The 16826-nt window shown below is 47.1% G+C and overlaps 1 protein-coding gene across 1 annotated transcript; it reads right to left on the bottom strand.

Moving 5' to 3' along the window:
- Window positions 1-2402: 2402 nt before the first annotated feature.
- Window positions 2403-16492, bottom strand: HIF1AN (hypoxia inducible factor 1 subunit alpha inhibitor). The gene is made up of 8 exons (XM_045853830.1): window positions 16282-16492; window positions 15749-15999; window positions 12369-12517; window positions 10420-10565; window positions 9345-9451; window positions 8970-9033; window positions 8630-8740; window positions 2403-7788 (listed from the first exon to the last, which is right to left on the bottom strand). The coding sequence occupies exons 1-8, from the start codon at window positions 16456-16458 to the stop codon at window positions 7744-7746; spliced, it is 1050 nt and encodes a 349-aa protein (XP_045709786.1). The 5' UTR covers window positions 16459-16492; the 3' UTR covers window positions 2403-7743.
- Window positions 16493-16826: the final 334 nt, after the last annotated feature.

The raw sequence follows: 16826 nt of genomic DNA, 5'->3' as shown, positions 1-16826 counted from the left end.
CACTATTCGCAGACACTCAGTCTTTGTAAATAAGCTCTTTCCTCAGGCCCACACAGAGCAGCATGTTTTAAAAACATCAGTGCAACCCTCAAAACAATGATGCAAGCCACAAGCTATCTCCCACCACTCAGACGTAAAAGTGCCCAAGACCTCGACATCTTAACTTGCCTAAGGTTCCAGAGTTAGGACTGCGATTCGGGCTCAGTGGTCACACCCAACACCTTATTCCTATCAAGACATTACACAAACCCTTGTGAGAACAGTGACCACAGACTGTAAAGTGGTAGGGTTTTGCTTAAATATAGTCAAAAACTCACTATTAAAAAAGGAACCTTTGAAGGAACCTTCTCCAGTTCGTGGTCCCACTGCCCCTAGACGAGCACAGCGGCCTCTGCCCCGATTTCCTCGACTCCCATGCCCCCGCCTGCCGTGCTGCCAGCTCACACACACCTTCAGTGCCTCTTACTCCCTGGGTGCAGCAGGTCTGATGTCTTCTATTTTCACTGACAGTGTTTCGTGTACTTTTAATATTAAAGACATTTTGGAAGAACATTCCCCAGCGAAGGGGGTGTTACTTAGTCTTAGTCAGAGATCACTAAGGAGCAGGGACAGATAACATAAGCAGAAGAGTTCACGCTCAGGCCTCTGATCTGCTGATGAGCTGACGACTAAACTTACCCTGATACTAGAAGCAGGACCTTAGGGCTGGGACCACTGGAACCCAATGATGACTAGGCCCTTGCAATGGATAGTCACTCTGCTGAGCCTTTCTTACACCTTATTTCACATAACCCTGACAAGGTAGGTCATGTTATCCCCATACATGAGTTTCAGGAAGTTTATCATCTGCCCAAGGTCACTTAGCATGACATACCTAGGTTCAAAGCCAAGTATGCAAGGCCCTCATTCTCAACCACTACCCTCTACTGCACTCTGTAATACTCGAGGTAATAAAAACCTAGCCCAGATTAGTTTAGATGTTTGGTTAAGGAGCAGAGCTTCCCTGAAGGGCAGGACTAACCTCAAGGACCAAGTGAATAGGTTTTAAGGAAGCTGAATAAAATATAGGAATATTTTCTGAGGCCAGCCAAAGAAATCTAGAAGCAAACAGGTGAATGCAAGGTGACTACAGAATACAGAATAGCCTGTAGTTCCAAGATGGCTTAACACAAGCTAGAGAGGGATCTTTTTTACTGATGGGCTAGGGACCGGGGTCAGAGGCAAGAGGATGTGAGTGGCTACAAAGGGGAACTGTAGAGGCTTGGTTCAGAGCAGGGAGAGGGGGAGTGTCTGGGGGTAGGGACAGGCAGAACCTAAGAGATCAATGGGATCTCAGAGTAGAAAAGGCTGAGAATTTCAGGCAGCCAGAATGTATCTCAGGCCGAGATGTGAATAACTGGATTCAACAGCTCTTCCAAGTAGGGTGGCAGGGTAACTCCAGAGGTTACTCTTCTGAGAAAGGACCACAAATGACTGAGTCCAACCCATTCATAACCCAGGCGAAACCTGGACCAGAAACCAAAATGATTTTCAAGGACTTCTGTGGCTAACCAAAGGGCTTTCTTCTTTTTGAGGTCCATCCCCTGGCTGGTGGTCCCTTCCCAGGATTAACAAAACCCTTGACCATGGAGCAGCAGAGTGTGTGTTTTGGGACTGGGAGAGAGGCAAGTCAGAGGAGAAATTCATGCCTTTTACTACTCCCCAAGCTGGTTATCCTGCAGGTGTATCAGCTTAAAATGTTACTTCTGGCAGGAAGCCTACTGCGAACACCTGAGCTTGTCAGGTGCGTATCCTCTGTGCACCTGCAATGCTAATTGCCCACATGTCGCCCCCCACGAACGGAGAGCACACAGGAAGGAACAAGCTCAGGTCTGAACAGAAATGCTCCAGGGCACTCCACAGATGGTGGCTGTTAAGATCCCTACCTTATATCTCTCTGCATTCTCTTGTGAATGCCCCTGTCCTAGAACGACCCTAACACACACAGCTTACATACATAGAGGGGTATGGAACAAAATTGAATCAAGGGGGCCCGATTTGACTGCCAGGGTCTCACAGTGTGAGGCTGGCAACAGTTTCTCCAGGTGTGAGGGGAACTCATCCAGATGCCCTCACCCCTCACACAGAGTACGGAGAGCTGGGTGGCCGACAGCACCCCCTGCCATCCCCCACCCCTGGTGTGGAGAGCAGTCAAGTCTAGCTGAGCAGGCAGCAGACATCTGACACGTCCCTTTTCTCTCCCTCTAGGGCAGGTTTAGGTACCAAGGCTCTTCTGTCTGCCCCCAGCTCAACATGTGTTTCTCTAGGATATTTTCCTTACCCTTCCCTGTGCTTTCACTGAGAAGGAAGGAATCACTGGAGACCTTAGTCACTGAAATCAAGTTTCTGAGTAAGTCGTGTAATAACAGAACCACCACCGCCACCATGCCATTTATTAAGTGCTTGCCAGGCACTGCGCTAAAGCTTTACATTGTTTTGGTTAATCCAACTACCCTGAGGTAGATATGTTCAACACCCCCCTTCTCCACCACACATACCATTACAGTTGAGGAAGCAAGTTCAGAGAGGTCAAACCCAGCTGGCAAAGCAGTAAAGCTAAAAACCAGAACCAAAAACATCTGACTCCCAAATCCGTTCTTTTAAACACTGTGCTAGGATGTTTCACATTCACGTTCAAGGACACCCTCTCCTGCCCAAAATGTCACCCACGGACCAGCTTTTAGGTAGGGGAGATGAGGACGCCCGTAATCAGCTACTGTCCTGAAGCACCTGGAGGAGTGAAGGGACAGTCTGGGTATAAGCTGACCATTGGGTGGGGCCGTGGCCTCCTGACCCAGCCTCCTGGGCCTTTCTCACCTAAGATCTCCACTCCTGGCAGGTGACGACTCAACATGCTCTTTCCCTCCAGCGAACACTGAAATGCAGAGGTAAGCTAAACTCAGTGACTCACATTGCCAAAAACACCTGAGAAACTAGGAGACAGTCACACAATCCCCCCCATCCCTGACAAGCTGGACCCTAAGGCACACAGATGCCTCTAGATGGAAACAAACTTTGGTTCTTCCACCCTGGCCTGCCCAGTCCCCCTCACTGCTTGCCACTGTGCACAACTCTCTAGGTACCCTCCCCTCACCCATCTCTGGAGGCATCACTGACCATACACCCCTGGGCCTCAAGGCTGCCAGTGTCTGAGGCTTTATCCCCCAGAAATGCACTAAGTTTTCAGCAGGGCTTCCCCAAGACCTATGAGGATTAGAGAGAGATGGTTGAAGACTAACAGAAAGAGCTACCCAAGTTAGAAAAGATACAGAAAATGACAAGAGGACAGAGCACACACACAAAACAAATGGACTAACCCTGGGTAACCAGAACTACTGCGGGTCAGAAAAGGAAGATGACTGTAAGGTTAATAGCAATGACCCCAGAGAGATCCTAGAGAAAGTCTATCCACACGCTTGCAGCCAGGAACATCTGAGAAAAGGGCAACTGTTTAGGGAAAAGGCCCTAGGCGAAGGGGCAGCTGAGTAGGAGAAACTGAAGGAGCTCTGGAAAGGGGAAGTTGGAACACCTCTTAAGAACAGACTGTTTGCAGGGACACCAGACACATGGGCAGAGACGGGAGGACAAGCACTAGAGGTCCCAAAGAGGGACACTGGCTGAAATTAAGCCAGGGCCCTAGGAACCCCATGAGCCACTTCTAGGTGCATCCCAGCATCTACCGTTTTGAGTAAAACTGGTCTATCTTACAACTGAGGGCCATTCCCTGCAGCCCTACTAGACTCTGCACTGGACTGTGAAGGGAACCAAAGATAGGGAATTTACCAACGGGAGTCCCGTCCTCGGAAAGTTAACACCTGCCACACCTGCACCCAATCCTTGAGGGAGCCTCTGACCTAAGGAACCCACTACGTACAGGTAACCAGACGGGAATAACTACCAACTGGTGCAAATTCATACTGTCCTTGAAGTCTGCACCAAGACGCAGAGGGATGACAGGAAGTGTGGAGACCTGAGAAGATCCAAGCTGGGACTCTCCACACCCAAGATGCAGCCTTTAAGTTAATCTAATCACCTGCTCACACACCTGGGCAGGGGCCTCAGCACCCTCCGTGGGGGGAAATCAATGTTGCTGGGAGGCCTAGAGGGAAGCACCCTTCCCTGTGGAGTCCACAAACTTGGAGGAGCCTGGAAGAAGAGATCTGCTTTTTACTGATCTTCCTCTTCCCTCAACAATCTCTAATTTTGTCTTCACAGTGTACCAGCACATGGTTTCATAACCTCTGGTTACTTCATGTGGTTTCTTCAACTAAGCAGAAGCTCCTAGAAGATAAAGACCAGGTTTTCTCCACACTCTGCAGTGTTGGAATGTAACAAATACTTGCCACTGGCTGGTCGTCTGGAGAGTTGATTACAAGAGCGTTTTCCACAAACAGCACATGTCAAAACTATACCTTTTTCTTTGCCCCACCATTTGCTCTTCACACCCCTCTCTCCATGCTGGCTCATGCCTGTAGATGTGTTCCTGTATCCACCTCAAGCTGGGGACTGGGCCCACCTATTCTTTCTTAAGAAATACCAGCTCAGCCTGCTTGTGGGTACAATAAAAGGGCAGGTGACCCAAGAGTCTCTGGGGGGCGGGGGTGCAGAGGGAGGGTCTCCCCCATGCCGGGCTGGCCAATAAGGATCCTTCCCCTCTCTGTCTCCTAACAGATTCAGATTAATGATCACTCATTCCTAATTGTCAAATTCCTTTTCCTTCATCCTGTGTCTAATCACCAGTGACAGAAACCATTACGCAAATGAGAGCAGACGACTTCCCCCAACTGTTCGCGTTGGTAAAAACCTTGTAATTTAGAGCTCTGATTTGTAGGGGAAGCTGGTCTCCCCCAGGCATCCTGGGCATCTGTTCAACTGATGCCCAGAACAGCTCCTCCTCCATTCCCCAAACTCCAACCCCCCAACAAATATTTGACTTCACAAGAGTAGCTTCCTCTGTACCTACTGGTGTAAAAAGGGGAGCATGCAACATAGCTGACCTCCACAGGGGCCCAAACCCCGACCTTCCCATGGTGTCTGCCTCCACAATAGGGATAAGCAACAGGGTTTGCCCCAAGGAGAATTTGAGCCCAAATAGCCCTGACCTAGTTAAGTGAAGAGCCTCAACCTCTTCCTGGAGGAAAAAGGAGTACAGAACATGAATCCAAGTTCTTAGTAGTCACCTAGATCTTCAATTGTATTGATGCAGAAGCATGCTGGACAAGTTATGGGACCTATTTGAGGACACACTGGGACACAACGGGATCTAGAACTCAGCCTCCCCATAGCTCCTTCCAGCACTCTTAACTCATTTCATGGCTTCCCAGCAGTTTTCCCCAGATGTCTTTAGACAGAACCCAGAAGAGCTTTCTCGCCATGCTCTATCTTCTACACCAGACAACACATATCTTCTGCACTAGACAACACAGTGGGGTGAGAGAGGAGGCTGGCCTGCAGTGCAGGGGTGGGGGTAAAAGCAGCACCAGTTTGGTTGAAAAGGAGCAGCAGGGGGTTTGTAGCCAAACAGAACTAGATTGGAATCCTGCCACTGATCACTTAACCTCTCTGAACCCTTTTCTTCAGCTGTAAAATGAAAATACCTACCTTGCAGGATAGTGAGGAACAAAGATAAAAGCACTAGGCACACACATTAGGTGTCTAATCAGCAGTCACTATTATATTACCCAAGGATCATAACCAATCCTGTGCAGGTACGCCCCTCCATCCCCTTAGGTCCGATCTATGTCAGCATCGCACCCAGCAAGGACCAGCAGAGTGGCACACACCTCCCTGCCATACATCAACCCGCATCTTTGCGGGCGGAGTCGGCAGTGAAGCAGACCTGCTGAGGAGAACAAAAACAATCTGCTGTCTTTCAAAGTGTGGTTGTGGTCAAGGTCATCCTCCATCTGCCTTGTTTTCTTTGTGCACTCGTCTTTCCCCAAAGAGACAGAGGGATAGAAATTGCTGCAATCGCATTTGCCAGCATTGGCTGTATTTGAAAGAACTACACTTGAGAAGGTACCATATTTGTGCACACACTGCATCACAGAACCCCAGAATGGAGCATAAAGATAAACACCCCTCATGAAACACACAGGTACACACAAACACACACACACCCTCGCAGTCCATCAGTGCACTAACTGTAAACTGAGCTTTGGGGGTAAGAGCCATAGCTCAGACACCAGAAGTAAACCTTTGGCCAAAAAAAGAGAAAGAGAAAAATATAAACCCAGAGACTCCAACTCTTCTTTCCTTCCAGAGAGAAGGGACATGGAGACGGAAGTGGAGGCGACAAGACACAGGCCCACTGTACTGCCCAACCCCAGGGGCCCCGCTCCCACTGAACAGATGTGAATTATGGCTCTCTGAGTTGTGCAGTGCACAGCTGCCCAGTTGTTAAGCTGCAGCCCTGAGAGGGGTTCCCATGAGTAGTTGTGAAAAAGAAATTTTACTTCTGTGATCCACCAGTTGCCCTGACTTGGGAGGGTGTTTGTGAAACACTGCAGTGGGGTCTGGCAGAGGCACTGGCTTTGAGAGACAAGGCTACATTTTTGTTCTTGCCGTGAGGTGGATGACAGGTGGTGACTTAGTTGCCTAAGCTGGACCCCATTTTTCCTCCTCAGCCAGGAAGCTCCACAGACAGAGGAGATAGCCTGGGTAGAGGAGGCCAGCCAGCCAGCCTCATTCAGGCAGGTTGCAGTTGAGTCCTGACCAATGTCCAATGGCTAAAATTGAGTTTAAAATCTTTAGGTTAGGTCAGGGGGTACTGCCCTGGGGTTCCCACTGTATATCCCCTGGACAAGATTAAGCAGCAGAGAAACTCGGTAAGCACAGAGGCAGGCCAGTGTGCATGCGCACACACACCCTGCAGAGTTGTGCTCCCCTAGAACCCAGAGAAGCCTCTGCTAGGACTCCCTTGGTACCCAGCACAGGGAGCAAGAGCTGGTGCTGAAAGAGAGCTGCATGTGTCTAAAATTTTAAACTTATGCATAATCCTTGGCTCTTGTATCCCAAGGCTCTTTTCTATATATGGCTTGAGCATGAAGGTCCAAGTTGGAACCTAATTCTCTCATAGAAAGCTCCCTAGGCCCTCAAAGCAAGCCTTCTTTTCACTCTCCCCATTAGAATCCCAGTAGCCATTCCCACACAGCCTAGAGCCTGACTCTATGAAACCTGCAGGAAGCCAACTGACCTAAAGGCCAGGACAGCTCTGGTCCTGCAGCCCAGATGCAGCGGGCATCCCAGAGCACCTCCTCTCTCTCAGGCTGAGGCACACAGGTTGCAGGAGATAGGGCTGAGAGCCAGAAGTGGGGTCCTGACCTGAAAGAAGGGTGTAAGGAACAGATACACAATGCATGTGCATGCACACACATGCACACACACATCCTGAGGTTGACACACTGACACACACACACATGATGACAACCAGAAGCTGGAACTCCACACACTGAATGCAGGACTTTAGAGGGGTATGGAGGGAAGGTGCTGGGGCACAGAGGCAAGGGTATGAAATTTCTCCAAATGGGAGTGGAGCTCCAACCACCCTGCCTTGCCCCAAACACCTGCCTCCAGGGCCATGGCAAGAGTCCAGTCCATTAAGTGCTGCGTGCAATACTAGTGCTTGGAGTCTCCTGTCCTCATCAATGAAGCGGTGTGGACGGGCTAGCAGTCACCTGGCAGGAAGCCTTGACTCCTGGCAGGCTAGTTGTATCGGCCCTTGATCATTGTGTTCAACAAGGGCCCCACCTGTGAAAAGACATGAGGAGTCAGTCAAAACTGCCTGTTCCCTGACCCTGGAGCCAGACATAGGTATGTCTGGAGACATGCAATGTCCAGCCAAGAGCAGGGACAAGGCTTTCATCAATCTTGTAAACCCTCGAACCAAGTCTCTTCCTGGAGGTCAACCCTGTAATCTGGGGCATGGCCCTCAACTCCAGGTCCACCTTGTATTATGTTCCCTCTCACAATATCCTATATTTGTAAGCAGCACCAAATGGACAGGTCAGAGGAGCTAATAGCCCCCCAAACACCTAAGAATGTGTGTCTGCACATTTCTTAAATATGCCTTAAGAATGTTGAGTCCTTTATAGCCTGAAAAGAACACCTGCAATTGAGGCTAGTGCTATCTCCCAACCCCACAGGCCCTCTGGATGCTGGAGATAACCATAGGACGGAGGCAAGAGCGTCACACACACAAACCTCCCCCATTTACCCAATGGGCCACTGGCACACCTGTGTGGGAAGCAGGTCGCAACATTACCTAGAGCAGCCTTGGCACAGCTGGGAGAGTGTGAGGAGATGCTTTACTGCTTGATTCCCGTTCCAGAAGAATCCCCTCAGGGGTCCCCAGCTGGCACACAAGCCCCATGGGGAACATTGCCACTAGCATGGAACAGATTATAATTGATCCGCCAGTCAAGCCCAGCTCTCTCCAGAAAACAAGGCTTTTCTGAACATACCCATTAACCTCTATGGATAGGACACCAGATACTGAAACAGAGGAGCTATGGAGAATGTAACACCAATCCTGACTTTCCCTAGTCACTCCACCTAACCATGGGAATGCCACTTTGGGGCAGTCACATACCTCTTGTGGGTTCCCCAAGGCCTCTCCAAGCATCTTCTCAATGTTTCTCATTATGGCCACTTTCTGATGGGCTTTGAGAGGATATTCAATTCTCTTAGGCGTAGGGGCCCCCTGCAAAGGAAGCAGCATCTCAGGAAATGTCTTTAGCAGAAGGCTTCAGTGTCACCTATTCCTAGGTAGAATCCCCCCTTCTAAGAAACACAATTCAAACCCATCCCTTTTCACCTTTCCAAAGACCTGGGAGTCACTTTCAGAGATAGCCAGCCTCCCCACCCTGCTTCCAAATAATTTATTACACCTACTTCACCCCAGTCCCACCTAGGAAAAAACCCATATTCACCTTATACCAGAAGTTCACAGTGATGGTAATCCCCCCATTTAGTAATGACTCTATATGATGCCACCTGCAAGAAAATAAATAGCCTCCTGTTTGCCACAAATACTTTTCAAGGGGAGGGGTCGAGAACTAGGGAGAGCCCAGCTAAGGGACATAATGAAGACAGTATCTTTATGCTCAGCCTCTCAAACACACCCTGGGGCCAGAGACAGGGCTGTCACTTCCCCATGTTCAGTGTACGCACACCTGAATGTGCCAACCTTCCTGTTCCTCACCTAAGACCAATCCTGCTCCAGCTCGGAAGGGAGACAGACAAGGCTTTCCAGAAAATGAGAAGATACACTCCCAAGAACTCCCCAGTCCCAGCCCACTCCTCACCAGTACATTGGGATGTAAAGAACATCACCGGGACCAACCACTGTTTCGTAACCAACCACGTTCTGGAAATTGGGGAACCTCTCGTAGTCAGGATTGTCAAAGTCCACCTGAGAGGTTCAAGAGAAAGAAAAATCAGTCAATCACCAAATGTTTTGTCATTAACTACTATGCGCAAGTTACTCTGGTAGTCAAAAAAAGACACCTTAAAAAAGGAAAAAAGATGACTTTAACATTTATATCCAGCAGAAGACCAAACACACATTAAACAATGTAAGACAGGCCATATTCAAATGCTGAGCGATAAAGAATCCCAGGCCTCAGTGCTCCTGAGGTCAGAAGCTGGTCATCACAGCTTGCAGGTCAGAAAACCTACTCACTGCCTGCAGAGAGGTGCACTGAGGACTCATCCTTCACCCAAACCTTCCGGAACTTTCTTCCACACACACACACTCTAATCGTCCAGACTCCTACATGAAGTAGCTAGGCAGCTTTCACCTCAAAAAAGAAAATGACCTTTCTGGTTGGCAACAAAGTCAACCCTGTACCTGACTTGAATCCAGAAAAAACATTAAGTGATAAATCTCAATTCTATTTGCCCTCCTTTTAATCAAAAACAAGTAGCATCCCTGACAAAAGAAAACAATGATTAAATCCAATAGAAACATAACACCTTTTGTTCCATGAACCTGGAATCCAATCACACAGAGTGACCCGACTCCATCAGCGGCAGCGCTACAGTCAGCCCTCCAGAAATTACCACAGGGCTGTTTCTTTCTACTTGTGATCGCCTGGGGACTGCCACGGGGGCCTGGAATATGCAGGGCAGGGCAAAAGTAGGTTGACAGTTGTGAGTACAGGACACACAAGAGTTCATTCCCGTATTATCATTTACTATTGTATTAGTTTTCATATGAACAACTGTCAACCTACTTTTGCCCCTCCCTGTTACGACCTACACCGTGAAATTATCCTCTGAGTTTGTCCAAACCTGGCATACCACCACAGGGAAGGGGAAGACATGCCAGCCTTGGATCCCCATGGAGTTCTCTGTTTTTCTCGGATCACGCAAGCTCACCTGGCTCTGTCTGTCACAGGGATGATGAACAGGATAAGGGTAGAGGCACTCGAACTGATCCGGAGGGAATAAAATGCATCGCTTGTAGCCCTTTATCTGAGCAAAGAAGTTCTGTTGCTCATCATAGTGAGCAGGCGTCACATTTCCTGTAAGAAGAAAAACACCTTCTTATTCAGAGCGGTGGCTCTACCGCACAGACTGGAACACAGGGTGCAGTACAGGGGAGAAACACAGCCTGCCCATGCAGCTACGAGTTCCTAATAAAAAAAACCAGGCAGAATCAGGGAGATGGCAATTACAACTCTCAGCAAATTAGGTGTTACACTTTTAATCAGTAATAAGTCTAGCAGTAAGGATTCGGCATCAATTAGAAACGCAGACTTTCTTAAATAATGGCTCCTCACCCTTACTGGAAGCAATAGCACATCGAAATGATACAAGTCTAGCGAAGTAACATATATACTTATACTCTTAATGACTAGGGCAAGAATTCAAGGGTAGCAAAGCAAGAATTGGAAACAAATGAAATGACTGGTACCAACAATGCATGCATGATCTTCTTTGATGGAATTAACCAGTCATTTTTAAGTTGTATGAATACGTACTTGCTTTAGGGAGCTCTTTTGGAGTGTAAAAATTCTCAACCTTTCCTCCCATTTCAACACACCTGTGGATGCAACACTTCTTAGAGCAACACCGGGGCTGCTGATTCTCACAGGGGTAAGCATATCAGATACCTAAAGAGTGTTGTGTAACTTGAATAAGGCAAATTATTTTAAATGTCACCTTGAATTAGTTCTGCCATAGTGTGTGTATGCTCTATCTTCTCTTTGTAGCTGAGGCCATGTCTGTTTTTCATCCTTTGCACAATCCTTGAAAGCTGAAAGGCCCTCTGCAGGGCATGGAGTGTAGAAGACATCTTCTAGGTCTGCCTGGGTGGGCCAAGACAGCTGCCTTCTTACATGCTCCCCAAGGGGGATTTGCTCTCTCAACTCTACCTGGTGGCTCCACTTTCCTGCACTCCAACACAAGGCAGGAAGGCAACAGAAAAGCACAGTCAAGTAAACCAGAACTGGTTCCTGGAAGGTGAACCGAGAGTTGGTTTCAAAGGGACAGGTTATGGATCAATCCATAAGATGCACTGAATCTGAAGGATAACAGAAGGGGGAAGAGACTTCAGGGCCCAGTGATGAATGACAATGAGTAGCTGCTTCCTTATTCAACCCAATTTAATTATCATTTACTAAGTACAGGACTAGCACTGAGGTAGTGCTAGAAATAAAAATAAGAATGAGGTAAGTGGCTTTCTCCTTCTTCTGACTGGAATTTAAAGGTTTCTCCTTTTATTCAAAAGAAAAAAAAGCAAAAGAACATATTTACATATTTGCTGCGCATGCATAAAATCCTCTATCAGGGTACACAAACAACTAATAACACACGGTGCCTCCAGGGAAGGGAATTGGGAGGCTGAGAAATAGGAGTGGAAGAGAGATTTATCATTATATTCTTATTCATACCTTTTGAATTTAACCCCGTGAATGTATTATCTTTTCAGAAGTTAAGATTCAATTTATATTGGAAAAATACATTCCCTCTTCTACTGGGATAAAAATGTTCTGAATACAGACACATCCAAAAGAGAAGAGCAGTATTTCAGAGATTCCTGATATTTGAGTATACACATTCACATGGCAACTGAGGAAGGGAAAAGGGGACTTTTTTTTAGTGTGCATGAAACTAGCTTAAAGATAACATAAATGATCTTACTTCATCTTCACAGCTATTTATAAGATACTCTCATGGTCCTTTTGCAGATGAGGCAGTTGAGGCTTGAGAAAGTCAAGACACTCACCTGTGCAAAGTCAAGGAGCCCGTGGTGGAACACAGGATTAGGAACCAAGTTTGTATTACTGACTCCAAGCTATGCTGCTTTCTGAAAGATGTCTTACCTTCCATGCCTATGAGCAGCAGATTGGAGGTCAGCTGCCCCCAGCCACGCTTTCCCTGCTGCTTATTAATCCAGTTCCAGTTAAAACCCAAGAAGTCCATGACAATCTTCCTGCCCACAGTGTCATTGAGTGTTTGCTGCAGATACAACCTATGTTCCCCAAGAAGAAGATCTCATTAGTGCATGTACACACAGTCCGTTGGCATGGCCTCCCCACACCTGGAAATCTAAGCCCAAACCCATACCAGCATCTCCCACAGAGAATAACCACAGTCATGCAAAACTTAACCAACATGGATTCTCACAGAACTGAATCCATCCTTCTTTGGACTCTGTTCAACACCAAACTCCTGATTTTATTTTTACTTACTGATTTTTTAGAGACAGAAAGAGGAAGGGGGGTGGGGGAAGGAGGGAAGGGGAGAGGGAGAGAGAACCATGGATTTGTTGCTCTACTTGTTTATATATTTATTGGTTGCTTCTTGTATGTGCCCTGACCGGAGATCAAACCAGCAACCTTGGCATATCGGGACAATGCTCTAACCAAGTGTGCTATCCAGCATGACTTCTTATTTTAAAGAAGTGATCTTAACTTTTTCTGGGTCACAGCATAAATCCTTTAAGAATCCAAGAAAGTTTCCCCATAAAATGCACACACAGACAGAACTTTCATAAAATTTCTCTCCTAGATTCCTCCAAGTCTACCCATAGACCCTAGAATGATGAATCAGCCTGTCCCAGAGACTGTCAGGGCCCAGGATGTGCCCTTTGGCGGCCATTGTAAGAGGTCATGTTACTGTTCACCAGGAGCTAGTTCCTTCCCTGTGGGAGTTAGTCTTCTGCACCCACTTGAAGTCATTTAACTTGCTTTGGCCAATGAAATGTCCACAGAAGTGACTTGTGTTGCTTCCAAACTATACTTTTAAGACTCAGTACACACTACCACCACATTTTTTCCCCTCTGCCACAGCAACTACAAAGTTTCAGATAGTAACTACTGGGGCAATCTAGGTCCCAAGTGAAAAAGATCATGTGAGAGCAGAGCCTCCTCCAGGTGACAGTGATGAACAGGTAGTGTGAGTGAGAGAAACAGTTGCAGAGCGCTGGCTTGAAGTCTAGTTTATCTTAACTGATTCAGCCACCTCTCTATAGCAGCCTTCTACAGCTGAAGGAAGATGCCTCACCAGGCTTTCTGCAGGCCCAGGGCTCCTTACACACCTGAGGACTATCAGAAGTTTCTTAAGGTACACAAAAAACTAGACACATTTAATCAACCCCAAGAGACTTTAATAAGGGCTCTGGAAGGTGAAATACAAAAGCAGCCCTTTCCTGGTCCCGAGAATGTTAATTTCAAAATGCTCAAAGGTATCTCAGTGCCTACAATATGATATTTAAGGCAACACTAACTAGAAATCTTGTTGTTTTCTTAAGATTTTTAAAATGTATTTATTTTTACAGAGAGGGAAAGGGAGGGAGAAAGAGGGAGAGAAACATCAATATGTGGTTGCCTCTCACATGCCCCCTACTGGGGACCTGGCCTGCAACCCAGGCATGTGCCCTGATTGGGAATCAAACTGGCGATCCTTTAGTTTGCAGGCCAACACTAAATCCACTGAGCCACAACAGCCAGGGCAACATTAACTAGAAATCTTAATAAGCTGGAAATATTAGCTACTTGTTTGGTGACAAGGGACCCTCAAGATTTGAACACAGCCTTTGGAATCTCCCCAGAGATTAAAAGAGACAGGACCATTCACGAAACTTGAATCTAAACAATTTCTGTCATATTAACAATAAATACACAAAAGAGCTCAAAGAAGATGCTAATACCCCTTACTCCAGAATCACAACAGCTTGTACCATTATGCAGTGAAGGTGGCTGGTGCTAGTCAGCTGGTAGGGCACAACGTGCACTCAGAAGAAATTTTTCCTTGACTCACCCATAGAGTACAGACTACACTCAGAGTGAGGGAAAATGTTTTCACCATAGAAGATAAGAAACTTAAAGTGACTGGGGAACCAGAGGATTCATGTGTCTTACTTATCTCATGCTCATTCCAGTGCACATGTTCATTAAATGGATTTACACTCCACCAGCACTGTTTAAATAGCTCTCAACCTGAATGTTGGATGCATGTGTGCACATGCATATGGGCACGCTGTTAATTTTAAGGAAACTAATGCATGAGAAGACTGACTAAACCTGTCTTTTGCTTGGGTGTGGCTCAGTGGATTGAGCTCCTGCCTGCGAACCAAAAGGTTGCAGGTTCAATTCCCAATATGGGCACATACCTGGGTTGCCAGCCAGGTTCCCCATTTGGGAGCATGCAAGAGGCAATTGATTGATTTATCTCTCACACATAGATATTTCTCTCTTTCTCTCTCCTTTCCCCTCTCTAAAAAGTAAATAAATAAAATCTTTAAAACATAAATAACAGCTCAATCATACTCAGACTCTGAACACTCTTTTAATCAAAGTCCCATCATTGTGACAACTGCTAAGTGTCAGGAAGACAGGGAAAAAAGATACAGTATTTCAAATCCATTCACTCCACCGCATATTGCTAACAGAGTCAGAAGGAGAAGGAAGGCCAGGACTGGGCATCAAATGTGCGATAGAGATGGTCATTCACCATGAAGTCCTTAGTGAAAGCAATTCCTCAGACACAATGGTGGGACGGAATGCTGTCGAGACTTACCTAGGAGGCTATCCTCATAAACAGCGATAAAAGCAAAGGAAGAATCACTCCTGTGTGTCTCTTGTGTTTGCTATCACCAGTGCAAGGGGGAGCATCACCATACCCCTCTTACCTAATCTGCCCTAAGACGGGATCTTGATCTCCTTCACCCCGGAATTACAACAATTTATACAACTTTTCAGCTTGAACTATTCCCAGCCAATCTAAAATTACAAACTGGTCATCCCAAGGCTAAATCCAACAACAAACATTTTTGTTTGGCCCCTTGCAGCATTTTTAAAAATCTGAATTAGCCGTACACATTTAAAAGTCAAAAAGAGTTAAGGCAAAAATCCTGATTTCTGGCTTCTTTTGAGACATCAGCATATGTGGCAATCTGAAAACTGAACTCCGAAACGGAAGCAAGTCAAGTAATGACATCTCACTTTGAACAGGGCATACACATTCAGCCTCACTGTATGCAACTTCACACACTTCACTCTTTTTGTTCATTACCTGACCCTTGTAAGCACCTGGGACTCTCACTTTATGAAGATGACAGAAAGTACAGAGTCACAGTTCAAGATCAGCATTCCCTCATCCTTCAATTTAGAAAACTCACCCAACTCCCCCATATCCTCAAGTACAGGAAAGGAACATCTATGCCTTAGAGCCAATAGACAACCATTATCTGGGAACTTACCTCTCTTCCCCTCCTCGCTGCTGTATATCCTGCAGTTTCTCAACAAACTCATGGAATTTCATTTCCTCCCTGTTAGACCTTGGCTTAAAGTTCTGGAAATTAGCCATCTTCTTTTCATCATAGTACAAGAACTTGTGGGTACTGGCACTGTACACAGAGAAGTCTCCGTTGCCAATATTCTCTTGCAGGTATTCGAGATCCCATTTCAGGGCAGGATACACAAGATTTGTGTCGGTCAGCACCACAGGCTCCTACGCGAAAACGCCAGATTGAAATAAAAAAAGAAGTCGTCCCACGGACCTGGTGGATTCTGGTTCCACGGTTCCACCTACTTCCCAACTTCAGAATAACTTTTCCTGCTAAACAACACGAAGCCCTCAAGTCCCATTTCTTCTCGACTTCCTCTCTAGCTTTCCTTAGGCCCCAGTCTACCACCCGGCCAGTTCCCTGCTTCTGTCAACGTTCGCCTTTGACCTCTCCTCCCAACCTACTCCCTCCCCTGCTGCCACTCGGGACGCGGTCCCGCCCCCTACCTCATTCTCGATAAGCTCCTCCGCCCGGGGGTCGCTCTGACTCAGACGCGGGATGGGCCGGGTCGGGAAGCTGTAAGTACGCAGCTGGGACTCATTCCAGGAGGGGCCGGGGGCTTCAGCCTCTTCCCGGGGTCCTCCAGAGCTTGAGGCCGCGGCCTCCGCCGTTGTAGCCGCCATCTCCGCCGCTAGGGACGGCCCTACCGGAACCGGAAGTTCCGCTTATTCCGGATAAAACACAACGGAAACCACAGAGATGAGCTGCGAGAGAGAGCGGTCCGCAGGCACTGCAGACGCGGTCCCGAGACATCGGAGCGCTCCTACCAATGGTAACGAACAGTTCTACACTCGTAAATGTCGCTCCTGAAGACCTGGGCCAGATGTTAGTCCCAGGCTTGCTGACGTGGTTAACCAATGATTAGGCTTGATTAGGCTTGCTAACGCGGTTAACCAATTCACAAAATATTACTGCTGCCTCAGTGTGTCCAGGCCTACACAAAAGGCAAAGAAGGAGGCAAGTTTAATGGGGTATTAAATTTTACACTAAT

Source organism: Phyllostomus hastatus, unplaced genomic scaffold (assembly GCF_019186645.2).
Source record: "Phyllostomus hastatus isolate PE091 unplaced genomic scaffold, TTU_PhHast_1.1 phas_scaffold_1066, whole genome shotgun sequence".
Classification (NCBI taxonomy): Eukaryota; Metazoa; Chordata; class Mammalia; order Chiroptera; family Phyllostomidae; genus Phyllostomus; species Phyllostomus hastatus.
Note: the sequence above shows the minus strand (reverse complement) of the source record. Positions and strands in the feature narration are given on the sequence as shown.

Excerpts from the sequence above, each read along its gene's own strand:
- HIF1AN (XM_045853830.1), bottom strand. The coding sequence starts at position 16,458 with ATGGCGGCTACAACGGCGGAGGCCGCGGCCTCAAGCTCTGGAGGACCC. Across the intron at positions 9,452-10,419 it reads CCTGTGACAGACAGAGCCAG|GTGGACTTTGACAATCCTGA; the intron begins GTGAGCTTGCGT and ends TGAACCTCTCAG. Across the intron at positions 7,789-8,629 it reads CCTTGGGGAACCCACAAGAG|GTGGGGCCCTTGTTGAACAC; the intron begins GTATGTGACTGC and ends GTCTTTTCACAG.